This window comes from Monodelphis domestica, chromosome 2 (genome assembly GCF_027887165.1).
Source record: "Monodelphis domestica isolate mMonDom1 chromosome 2, mMonDom1.pri, whole genome shotgun sequence".
Taxonomy (NCBI): Eukaryota; Metazoa; Chordata; class Mammalia; order Didelphimorphia; family Didelphidae; genus Monodelphis; species Monodelphis domestica.
Genome location: NC_077228.1, coordinates 425,609,550 through 425,622,744, shown reverse-complemented (window position 1 = coordinate 425,622,744; position 13,195 = coordinate 425,609,550). Strand labels below are relative to the sequence as shown.

General features: G+C 32.1%; 1 protein-coding gene across 5 annotated transcripts in view; it reads right to left on the bottom strand.

The window, feature by feature from the left end:
* ADGB (androglobin) overlaps positions 1–13,195 on the bottom strand; it is a 297,945-nt gene that overhangs the window by 171,929 nt on the left and 112,821 nt on the right. For all 5 annotated transcript variants that reach the window (XM_007484699.3, XM_016428944.2, XM_016428941.2 and 2 more), the window contains 2 exons: positions 6,324–6,459; positions 3,271–3,304 (listed from right to left, as the gene is read on the bottom strand). In XM_007484699.3, the coding sequence (XP_007484761.1) occupies positions 3,271–3,304; positions 6,324–6,459 (170 nt within the window). The remainder of the gene's footprint in view (positions 1–3,270; positions 3,305–6,323; positions 6,460–13,195) is intronic.

Genomic DNA, 13,195 nt, shown 5'->3' with positions numbered 1-13,195 from the left:
AATGCTTGTGCTGAAAAAGACATTTACATGAATGTCAAGTCTTAGAAGTTCAGATAAACTTCCTGTCTCAGAAATTCTTAAAATGATATCACTGCACTTGATCATTTTGCAGTCTCTCCATTTTCTCCACACAAAATTTTCTAAAGTAGGCACACTAACTCAGATCTCTGAAATATGCTTTAGAATCCATCCAGAGGGAAATGAGAACTTCAAAAACAATAGAAAACAAAGAATGTGGTAGAGGTAGCTAGGAACCAAGGAATGCTAAACTTGGAATCAGTGGGACCTGAGTTCAAATCCTAACACAGACCAGAGTCAGCATTATGACCTTGAGCAATCATTCAACTTCATTTTCCTCAGTTTATATAATGATAGGACAGGGTTGTTTTAAGGATCAACATATGTGAGAGATGCTATTTTTTTGCATTCTGACAAGAATACTTTCCATGTTCCACTTAAATATTCCCTATATCAAGTGATTCTTAACTCAGATTTTATAATGAGCTTTTTAAGGAGTCTCAAAAATTAGTAAAAGAAAGTGAATTTTTACTATAAAATATTAGATGAAAAGGTTGTATTACTGGAGAAGAGTATTATATATAACTTACTCAGGGATTCATTTTGTGTATGGGTTGGAAGAAATGTATGCTAAGGTCCCTTAGCAACTCTAAAATTCTATGATACAGTAATACTGTTACTTAAAAAATGTAGAGGGTTCCAATGCACACTTGATTAGGGCTTTACACTAAGAGGATATCCAAAGACAAAAATATAGGATAACATGCTCCATATAATATGCATGGAAAGAGGTCTATATAGGCATCATAAGGAACTTGTCTCCTGATGCCCCCAAAAAATTTGCCAGGAAAGTCCCACTGCATGTTTTATCAAATGAAGTAAATTTCTCTGCATTCTCAATGACATGAAATCTCCACTATTACTTCATAATAATAACAACAACAAGAAAAATAATAAAAAAGATGTTTTTAGTTTCAGTTCAATTTTACTAGTGAAAAATTATTTCTAATTTTTGTGACATTTTGTATAAAGTCACAACAAACAGATAATCATCTCTCATTAGTTTAAAGGTGAACTTTAAGTACTGGGAACACAGATCAAAGTCCAAAAGAAAACCAAAAGGGAGTTGGTGATTGCTCTTTAGCAAACAAAATATTATGCCAGAAAGTTCTAACATGCTTGATTATCTTATTCCCCAGGGTCAAAACCAAAATGTGAGGGGAAGGAGAAATATGTTAGAAGTAGTCACCTTAAGAAAAGAAAGAAATGATAGATGTTTAGAAAGGAAGACAAAAATCTACCAAAAAATAGATTTAAGATTTAAAAAAGAACAGGAAATTAAAACTGTTTATTGCTAGGGATAAAGTTTTTCTTCAAGTATATCTGTGGTACAAAGTATTAACCTAGGACATAGTGATTTCCAATATTTTTGAAGTTACAGTAGCCCATTTAATCTTAACGTATTAATCATAGAAATAGTTTACAGGTAAAAGCAGGAAAAAAAATGAATAAGGCAAACTGACCACCAAATCATTGGATTTAGATTGAGGAGATCTAGTATATTATGTAGAGTATTATTTGGAGTAAACCTTGGGTTGTTTTCCAACACTTTATTTTATAAATAAGAGATGGAAGATGGGGTGGTGAAGACAATTTGGAGGATGACAAATATGGCAAGCAATTTTCCTCTGAAAGCTTCAACTTATTATAGCAGCACAGAACAATAATTGATATTCACAGTAATGAAAGATCTTCTTCTTGAGAAGGCTTGGGTCATACATAATAGATTCAGAGGAAAATCTGCATAAGATGATTAAATAAAACTAGTAGAGGCACTTAAAGAAATAAACTTCATGTATCTGGAAAATTGACTTGTATGGAATATTGAAAAATGAATGAAACCTTTTCACAAATACTATTAACATAGAGAATAAGAAAAAAAGTAATAACAGCTCACCTTTTTAAAGCACTTAAAGTACTTTTCTCTCACAGATAACACTTAAGGTAGGTGTCATAAGTAAATTTTCATGTTACAGCTAAAGAATCTGAAGCTCAAAGAGTTTAAGTGATTTGTAAATATTATATGGATATTATGGTTTTTTCTGATTCATCTTTGTTACTGTTATCCCCAGCATCTGTTATCATGTCTGGTAAATTATTGTTTCCATTGATTTATTCCTCAGCTATGCCAAATTAGCTGTTGTATTTTTACAACAAAGATTAGTTCAACATTGGCTTAAATTTGCTAGATAGTTTACAAACTGACCTATGTAAAATATTGATATTCCTACAATAATTCTACTTTGCTATAATTCTCTGAAATTCCTTTGCTAGAATCGAAATGTTTCTACAAAGGATTGCCATTCTCTCTCCCTCCTCAATTTAATTCCATTCCAATATTCTGTGTGATTCTCTTCACTGAATTTGGGTCCTGCATATACACTCTGAAAAAATTGTTCCCTCACTGAGTGAATGTCTGAATATTAACCATTTTCAGGGGATGCTAGTGACCAAGATTACTTTAAAGAAGAGTGACTATCAATTTGGGAGAGTCCTAGAGTGGCCTCACAATGGGCCAACTTAGAAGACAACATAAGGACACAAAAGGGGTTATGACTAGCAGTATACTAATGCAAAATAATTCCAAAGCTGTCCTCCTGACAATATTCCTTACTAACCTCCCCAGCATTTGAAAGTTACTTAAAACACCTTATTTCCTATATCCAGCATCAGATCTCTGAATTTGGAATTCTGAATGTCTTTGGATTGATTCAGTATGGGCTTCAGTTTACTCAGAATAAACATGTCGTTTTCCCAAGGAAGGTCTTCCCTTCATGCCCTACTAATTTCCCATAATTACAAAAGGTTCTGTGCTGTCCTCAATAGAGGTTAGAAGCTGGGCAGATTTCCCCTTCTATGGTAAAGTAAATTCTGGAAGGGAAGGAGAAGTTGTATACCCTGTAAAAATGTCCTCTAGGCTTTTTAAGATGCCTTGTAAAAAGATACCAATACATCATTCTAGTTTTCTTAAAACAAAAATGTTATTGGAAGGGAGGGGAAGGGAAAGGGAATTAAAAGTAATTTCTTTACACAATAAAGCACCAACTAAATCCATCTCAGCAAGCCTTTTAGATAGCCAAATCTAGTTTATTTCTTCTCTTTTAAACTCTGTAATTTATAGAATTCATCAACAACTTCTCAGAATATTCCTTTATATTTTTTCCAGTAAATTTAATGAGGTTATTCATTTACCTTTAGTAGTTCCATTGGCAATACCAAAATTCAGCTGTAGGTTAGGGAAACAAAACATAGCAAGTAAACCAATTAGTAAATATCATTTGTTGGAACCAAAACATAAAAGCTCTTAAATAGTAAATAAATACAGGACAAGGCTTCTTAAAGAAGAAATAGAAGGAATAGGTGTAGAGTTCCACAACTACTAATAACTTAGAAACAATAATAGAGCACCCTTTTATATAATTTTACAAGGCAATTTCCTCACAAATCTCTGGGAGGTAGGTAGGTAGTGGAGGTGTCATTATCCCTGTGTTCAGCTGAGAAAAATGAGACTTATAAAACTTATATAATTTATTGAGAACATTAGTCAAGACAAAGAGAGCTTGATCTCAGGTATAATGATTGCAAGAACAGGCTTTGTCTATTAAAATACCACTGCTTCTCAAACAGAAAGATGTCAAACCCATTATATGAAAAAAATTAATTTAATCAAATTCTTCAACCCTGTAATAAAAAAGATTTCAAAATAAAAAACAACTAGATATACTTGGCAGAGAATAAGGTTTCTACATACTAAAAAATATAAAGTTTTCTGGCAGCAAAAAATAAACCTATATTAACAGCCCAGTGGTTGGGGAAAGGTTGAAAATATTAGTGTATATGAACATAATAAAATGTTATTGTACCAGAAAAAAATGAAGAACATGAAGAAGTCTGAGAAACATGTAACTACTTATATAAACTGATGCAAAAAAGTTTAAAAAAGCAAAAAAACCTAAAAAACAAAAAGTACACTATGACCAAAATAATGCAAAGGAGGATAACACTAAAAATTCAGTTTAATACAATGTTCTATTTTAATTCCTCCAAAGGATTTATGATTAAAAATACCTACTCCACAGAGAGAGGTGGTTGACTATGGCTATAAAATATAAATATAGCCATTGACTATGGTTTATGGTAGCCATAAGTTATATTTCTCAAATATATATATATATATATATATATATATATATATTTTGCAAAAGAGAGCATTCTATTGGGTAGAAAATATTATTGAGATATGAAAATGGCAGTGAGGCACTTCAGTAGATTGATAGAAAGCTGAACTTGGAATCAGGAAGACCTGAATTCAATTTCTACTTTAGACACTTAGTAGCTCTGTAACCCTGAATAAGTCACTTCATCTCTCTCTGTTTCAAGTTTCCTCATTTTAGGGGTGAGCATAATAATAGCATTAGAGGCAAACTGTGTTATGTGACTTGCTAAGGGTCACACAGCTATTAAGTGCCTGAAATTGGATTTGAACTCATAAAAGCAAGTCTTCCTGATTCTAAGTCAAATACCTTATCCACTAATAATATTAGTCAGTATTAAATAAATAATAATTATTATCATCAAATAAATATCATTATATAAATAATAAACACACATTTAAAATGAAATTATATTTAAATTCTTAAGATTTAAAAAAATGTTTAATTTTAATTTTCAAACTAACTTTCTTTCCCAACATATTGTTCTTCCATTAGAGCTCTGAAAAACTGTAGCAAATAAGAAAAAAATTTAAATTACAATAAAAGTAATCAACATATCAACCAAATCCCACATGGGATGTAACACGTTCTATCTCCATAGTCCCAACTTGTGCAAAAAAATAATAATAATAGTGCCTCTTCATATAATTTCTTTGGTATCAAGTTGGTTATTATAATTTTCATATTATTAGGTTATGATTCCTGTGTTGTTATTCTTTCCATTCACATTTTAATAGTGATTCTATATATTGATTTCCTGATTTTTGAAACTTGATTATCAAGACTAAAGCCTTACAAACATTCACACATGATTCCACACTTTAGTCATCAGTAGATCTGGATTTGAGTCTAGGCTCTGATATTTGTGCTTTAGCATTGTAAGTTTTCTCATTTGTAGCCTAGAAATTATGTTTAGAGATTAGTCTCTCAAGGTTATGTGAGAATTTATTTTTCATATACTATATAAATTCCTATACTATAGGGGAAATTGCTGTGTATTACAGGGTCTGGATTTTAGAAGAGAGATACCATCTAAACTGCTATATTTTGCATTTTCTTTGTCCTTAGGAATCCCAAAAAAATATTTCTTTTATAACATAATTTGGTTAAAGAATGAAGGAAACAAAAAAAAATTCTTTTCTAGCATATGTGACCTATCCACCCATGGGGATAGGAAGAGAGGGACTGAATAATGACCTCCTAAAATCTTTTAGGATGTCTGACCCAGCTTGGGTCATTCTTGTTTGAGAGAGAGTAATGGAAACCTAAATCACTTTATTGGTTATGATGCTGGCCTAATCAATAAACCTGATATAATCAATAGTTATATTCTTACCCAAAAATCAATCTCTCAAAGTAATTTTAATTGCAATAGTTATTTTGAAGAAAACAATTTATAAACCTTAAAGGATTATATGAATGTGAGTTACAATTAATCTCTTTATCATGACTGATTTTAATTATATTCACTATGGAGATTATTTCTGTTTTCAAGTACTATATGATCAAAAAAGAACACAGTAGTAGTATTCTGAAGGAGCACCAGAAGTAGTCAGACATAAGGCTATATAATTTCTCTGGCACTCACTCAGTTTGCAAAAACTTCAAAATCCCTTCAAAATCTAAAGTTCTAAAAGTCTAAATGGCTAAGGCTCAATAAATTGTCTCCATTTTATTTGTTTTAAATTTTATTTAAATGAAGCTTTGATACTCCAATTTAATAACAAAAGGCACAAAGTTATCTGGATTATAATATTTAACTGGATGAAAATATTTTATTTACCAAAATTTTATTTATTATTAACTTGACAAACTGATGCAAATCTCTATAAATTAACTCTATAGTGCCTTCTATCCAAACAGATTTCTAATGGAAAATGATATTAAAAGAATTTAGAATATTCAGATAAATGTAAAGGCAAACAGGGAAACAAATGGAAAATAGAGCCCAAAAACGTTTTTAATAGAACACTTAACCTAAGGGAATATCCCCTTCCCACTTAAAATAACCATACATAACTACAGAATTACCTGAGAAATATTTGCTATACTCAAAGCTCCTGTCATTATGTTCATGTCTATAGTACTCTGACTTTCATCAAGTTCAACAAGAGAAGGTAAGCCAATAAAAGGGTCCCCTTTCTTAAGCAGAGAGAGCACATAATGCCTAAAGAACAAACAATGAAATATGATTACATATAAAATATAATCAAAGTGAACCAGTTAAAACTGTTAATATATAAATAAGCAATAATTGTATGTTTTCTAGTTTTCAGTATTAAAATTACATATTTTGTTAATAAAGCTATAAACCATTAAAATTCTAGAAATCATTATTTGTCTAATAATTTCTAGGCAACCATTTATTTTACATTTTTATACCAGTATTGGGTAATATCTTTAGAAATGCAATAGTCCCATTCTTTATTTCTTCCATGAATTTTTCTCTAGTGAAAGAAATATGTATCTTCTTTCATAACAAGATATACATGGTAGTATATATTATATGATAATATATTGACAATCTATATCATACTACCTGCCTTCTTGGAGAGCAGGGAGGGGTGGGAGCAAGAGAGAGAACATGGATTGTAAAATATCAGAAAACAAATAAGAGATCCAGAACCAATATTTTAGAATATAGAATAGAAGCAGGGAAGCTCAAAACCACCATGAGAATCCTCTCCAATCAATCTTCAAATAATACAACAAAATGAATAGAGGAGTGAAAGAACCAACAAAGAGACAGAGTGAAGAAACTTTCTAGAAGAGAAAAACTTGAAAGGTAGGCAGAGAACATCTGGGGCTCTAGGGTGAGAGGGAGGGAGCACAGCCAGTAGGTGGCCATAGCATGGAGTAAGGAGCAAGCCTCTCCCATTCCACATCTCCTGTGCCAGGTTCTGAAACTGGGCCAAAGCAACATCCAGACCCTGAGACCCTTCCTGGGGCAATAGAAGTCCAACCCAATGCATACCCTTAAAATTCCAAACAAACCTATAATGGAGTTCAGAATTCCAGCCCAGGGCAGTCTGCACTACATAGCCTGAAGTGTGGGCTCAGAACAAGGCCAAGAATATCAACTCAGGTTTGTAGTAAAGACAAAGATCCCAGTTTGGGATAGCCAGTAGACCTGGAGCTAAGCCACTTGATCCCTGGAAGAGACAGTTCCCAGGGTACTGACTTGGTACTGGCTAACCCTTGCCAAAGCTCAAGGTGGAGATCCAGGGCAGGGTTCATGAAGTCACAGTCAGGATTACACAGGACTTGGCTGCATCCACATTGAAGGACTGGAAGGCATGGAATATGATATTCTGGGAAGCAAGGGAACTGGGTATACAACTAAGAATCAATTACCCAGCAAAATTGCCTATATTCTTGCAGGAAACAGTATGGTCATTTAATAAAACAGAAGCTTTTCAAGAATTCCTGAAGAAAAGATCAGACTTGAACAGATAATTTGACACCCAGACACAAAACTCAAGAGAATCACAAAAAGGTAATTAAGAAAGAAAAAAAAATCAGTAAGGACAAATGATTTGTATCCCTATGTGAAAATATGATATCTGTAACACTTACAAATTATCATCATCATCAGAATAGCTAGAAGAATTCTATTTAGAGATTATGGTGGTAAACTATACAAGATAATGTGAAAAAAATTAAAAAGCTAGGGGTAAAAAAGAGGATAATAAGAGAAATAGGAAAAGAGATAAAATGGGGTACATTTCACAAGAAGCACACCAGGGTGGTGGGAGAGAAGACCAGGACCATGGAGGGGAGGAAGAGGTTGGACACAGATAATACTTAAAACTTATTCTCATTGGAATTGACTCAGAGAGGGAAGAATAGTCAGACCAATGTGGCAGAGAATTGTATTATGCCCTATACATAAGTAAAAAGGTAATAAAAGGGCTGATGGGGAGGGGAGCAATACAAGAGAGGGCAAGGTGGGGGGGTAGTTTAAAAGGTTTACTATAGTAAAAGGGGAATAAAAAGAGTGGAGAGTGTATGAAGGGGGGAGTAACATTAGGGAGGGGGAAAGGGGAGACATTAAAATTGAAAAGTTGGAGGGGAAGGTAAGAGGAATAAGATAAAAGGTAGAATTAAAGGAGGAAGTCAAATGGAGGGGGATGGACTCACACATAAAAAGGAAACAGATAGCAGAATGGATTAAGAAACAGAAATCTACCATATGTTGTCTACAAGAAACACACTTGAAATAGGTAGAAATACACAGGGTAAAGGTAAGAGGGTGGAGCAGAATTTACGGGGCTGCAACTGAAACAAGGAAGGAATAGCAATTATGATCTCACACAAAGCTAAAGTAAAAATAGGTTTGATTAATAGAGATAAGGAAGGTGATTATATCTTGATGAAAGGCAGTATAAATAATGAAGAAATATTAGTACTCAACATATATACAACAAATGTTATAGCATCCAGATTTCTAAAGGAGAAACTAAAGGAGCGTAAGGAGGAAATAGATAGTAAAACCATACTAGTGGGGGACCTCAACCTTCACCTATCAGACGTAGATAAATCAAACCAAAAATAAATATGAAAGAAGTAAGGGAAGTGAATGAAATGATAGAAAAAGTAGAGCTAATACATCATCTGGAGAAAAATAAAGAGGCATAAAAAGGAATATACCTTCTTTTCAGTAGTACATGGCACAATACAAAGACTGACCATGTTCTAGGGCACAAAAACATTGCAAACAAATATAGGAAAGCATAAATAATTACTGCAATTTTTTCAAAACATAATGCAATAAACATCATAATTAATAAGGGCTTTTAGAAAAGGCAAGTTTAAAATTAAATGGAATTTAAATAATCTAATTCTTCAAAACTAGTGGGTCAAAGAAAAAATTACTAATTTCATTGAACAGAATGAAACAACATGTCAAAATCGATGGGGTGTAGCCAAAGCAGAATTTAGGGGAAAATTTATATCCCTGAGTGGAGTGCATATATCAAGAAATCTGAGAGGGAAGAGATCAATGAACTGGGCATGCAACTTAAAAAACTAGAAAAAGAACAAATTTTAAATCGCCAGATAAAAACTAAATTGCAAATCCTTAAAATCAAAGAAGAAATTAATAAAATTGAAAGTAAAAGAACTAATAAACTAATAAATAAGACTAGTAGCTGGTACTTCGAAAAACAAATAAAACAGATAAAAGTAGTGGTAAATCTAATAAAAAAAGAAAGAAAAGAATCAAATAAACAGTATCAAAGATGAAAAAGGCAATTTCATCTCTAATGAAAAGGAAATTAGGATAATTATTAAGAGCTATTTTGGCCAATTATATGCAATAATTGTGACAAGTTACATCAGTGAAATGGGTGAATATTTACAAAATTATAAATTGCGTAGATTAACAAAAGAGGAAATATAATACTTAAACAATTCCATTTCAGAAAAAGAAATTGAACAAGCAATAAAGACACTCCCTAAGAAAAAATCCCCAGGACCAGACGGATTCACAAATTAATTCTAACATTTAAAGAACAACTAACCCCAATATTATACCAACTATTTGTCAAAATAAGAAAAGGAGTTTTACCAAATTAATGACACCAAATATGATACTGATTCCAAAGCCAGGCAGACCAAAACAGAGAAACTACAGACCAATCTCCCTAATGAACACAGATGCAAAAATTTTAAATAAAACACTAGCAAAAAGACCATAGCAATTCATTACAAGCATTATTCACTATGACCAGATGGAATTTATACCAGGAATGCAAGGATGGTTTAATATTAAGAAAATAATAACACAGCCAACAGAAAAATTTTTGCATAATTAAAACTAGATCTAAATAATTTGAGAAACATTAATTGTTCATGTGTAGGATGAGCTAATATAATTAAAATTATAATCCTGCCCAAATTCAACTACTTATTTAGTTTCATACCTATCAAACTGCCAAAAAACTTTTTATATAATTAGAAAAAATTCTTACATAGTTCATCTGGATGAACAAAAGATCAAGAATATGTAGGGAATTAATGAAAAGAAATGTGAAGGTTGGGGGCCTAGCAGTACCAGATTTTAAACTGTACTATTAAAGCAGTCATCATCAAAACAATGTGGTACTGGCTAAGAGAGAGAAGGGAGGATCAATGGAATAGACTTGGGATAAATGATCTCAGCAAGATAGGTTACAATAAACACCAAAATCCTATCTCTTGGGACAAGAACCTACTATTGGACAAAAACTGCTGGGACAATTGGAAAACAATATGGAAGACATTAGGTTTATATCAACATCTCACACCCTATACCAAGATAAATTCAGAATGCGTAAGTGACTTAAATATAAAGAGGGAAATTATAAGTAAATTAGGTGAATGTAGAATAGTATACCTGTCAGATCTCTGAGAAAGGAAAGAATTTAAGACCAAGCAAGAGATAGAGAATATGATAAAATATAAACTGAATGATTTTGATTATATTAAATGAATAGATTTTGTACAGACATAAACCGATGCAACCAAACCCAAGTGAAGCAAGCAACAAAATGGGAAAAAAATGTATAACAAAAATGGTTTTGTTATACCTGACAATGGTCTAATCTCTCAGATGTATTAGGAGCTAAGTCACTGAACAAAAAACCAAGCCATTCCCCAGTTGACAAATGGTCAAGGGATATGAATAGGAATTATATAAACAATCAATAATTTTATTAATGAGAATGACTATGAGGAGACCATATATGAAAATTTATGGGATATGGCTACAGTAGGACTTAGAGGAAATTTTATATCTCTATAAACTTATATCAATCAATAAAATAGAGAAAATTGAGATAATTATATTGGGTGGGCAATTAAAAAAACTAAAAAAAGTATAAATTACAAATGCTCTTTAAATACTAAATTAGTAATCCTAAAAAATTAAAGGAGAAATTAATAAAATTGAAAGTAAGAGAACCAATGAACTAATAAATAAGACTAGGAGTTGTTTTGTTTTTTAAATAAAAGACAGAATGTGGTTTTGTCCAATTATATGCCAATAAATCTGACAATCTAAGTGAAATGAATATATTCAAAAATATAAATTTCCCATATTAGCAAAAGGGGAGTTAGAATTCTTAAATAACCCTATATCAGAAAAAAGAAATTGAATAAGCTATCAATGAACTCCCTAAGAAAAATCCGCAGGGCAAGATGAATTTACAAATGAATGCTAACAAACATTTAAAGAACAATTAATCCCAATACTACATAAACTATTTGGGAAATTAGGCACAGAAGGAATCCTAGAAAATTATTTTTATGAAACTAATATGGAACTGTTACCTAAGCCAGGAAAAGCAAAAACAGAGAAATAACATTATAGGTCAATTCCATTAATGAATATAGATGCTGTGAAGATAGGATTAACTTTCCCCTGCCCATTTTTAGATTTATCCACCAGAAGTGTATAAACCCCATTTATCCTTAAGTGGGGGAGGTCTGTGACCCACGTGTGAGAAAGTGGGTGATGAATCAGAACCCACTGACTGCCCGGAGCAGTCCTAAGAAAATTTATAGGCTATAATTTTTTCCAAGTAAAAGTGAAAGGAACTCACAGGAAGTGACAAAATGAAAGGTCTTTAAAAATGCCAAGAACTTCCTGTGAGGGGTCTTTTGCCTTGGACCTTGACTTAAAGTAGCTGGAGGACCTTGGACTGTTTCCATTTTCTATTAGGACTACCATGTAGGTGAGTGAAAAAGGCTGACTCCTTTCCTGGCTTTTCTGGAGGTACTTGCCTCTGGAGAGGCCCCTTGTCTTGGAGGTGACCCTGTGGGTAAAATCCTTGTTTAATTTACCTCTGGGCCCCTTTTGCTGGGGCCTCTTAAGCCCTGCCTGCTTCACACCGGCTGGAGTAAATATCTATTCTCTCCGATTTTCTTACTTTCATTTTTCTCTTTTTTGTAAATAAATTACCATTAAAATAATTTGGAATTGAGTAATAACTCCTGTAGACCACACTTTTAAATATCTTATCTAACGCTTTAATTTTAACCCCTTACAATTCTGGCCCTTACAATGCAAACATTTTAAATAAGGGACTAGCAAGGAAAATATAGCAATATATCACAAGGATCATTCACTATAACTAGGTGGGATTTACACCAGGAATGAAAGGCTGGTATGATATTAGAAAACTAATAGCAGACTTGACCATATCAATAAGGAAACAAACAAAAATTACATGATTATCTCAAAGGATGCAGAAAAAGCCTTCAACAAAATATAATATCCCTATTAAAAACACTGAAAAATTTAGAAATAAATGGACCATTACTTAAAATGATAAGTAGTATATAACTAAAACCTTCAGCAATGAGGATAATTTAGAAGCCTTCCTACTAACATCAATGATGAAGCAAGGTTGCCTATTATCACCATTATTATTTAATATTATATTAGAGTTGCTAGCTTTAGCAATAAAGAAAAAATAAATTGAATGAATTAAAGTAGGCAATGAAGAAACTAAATTATCATTCTTTACATATGATAAAATGGTATACTTAGAGAATCCTAGAGAATCATCTAAAAAACAAGTTGAAATAATAACTTTAGTAAAGTTTCAGGATACAAATTAAGTCCACATAAATCATCAGCATTTTTATATATTACCAACAAAGTTCAGCAGCAGAAGTTAGAGAAAGAAATTCCAATATAAATCACTCTAACAATACAAAACACTTGATAATCTACTTGCCAAGGCAAACATAGGAATTATATGATCACAATTAAAAAACACTTTTCAAACAAAGTCAGATCTAAACAATTGGGAAAAATATTAATTGCTCATGAGTAGGCCAAGGTAATATAATAAAAATGACAATTCTACCTAAATAAATTAATTTATTCAGTGCCATACCAATCAAGCTACCAAATC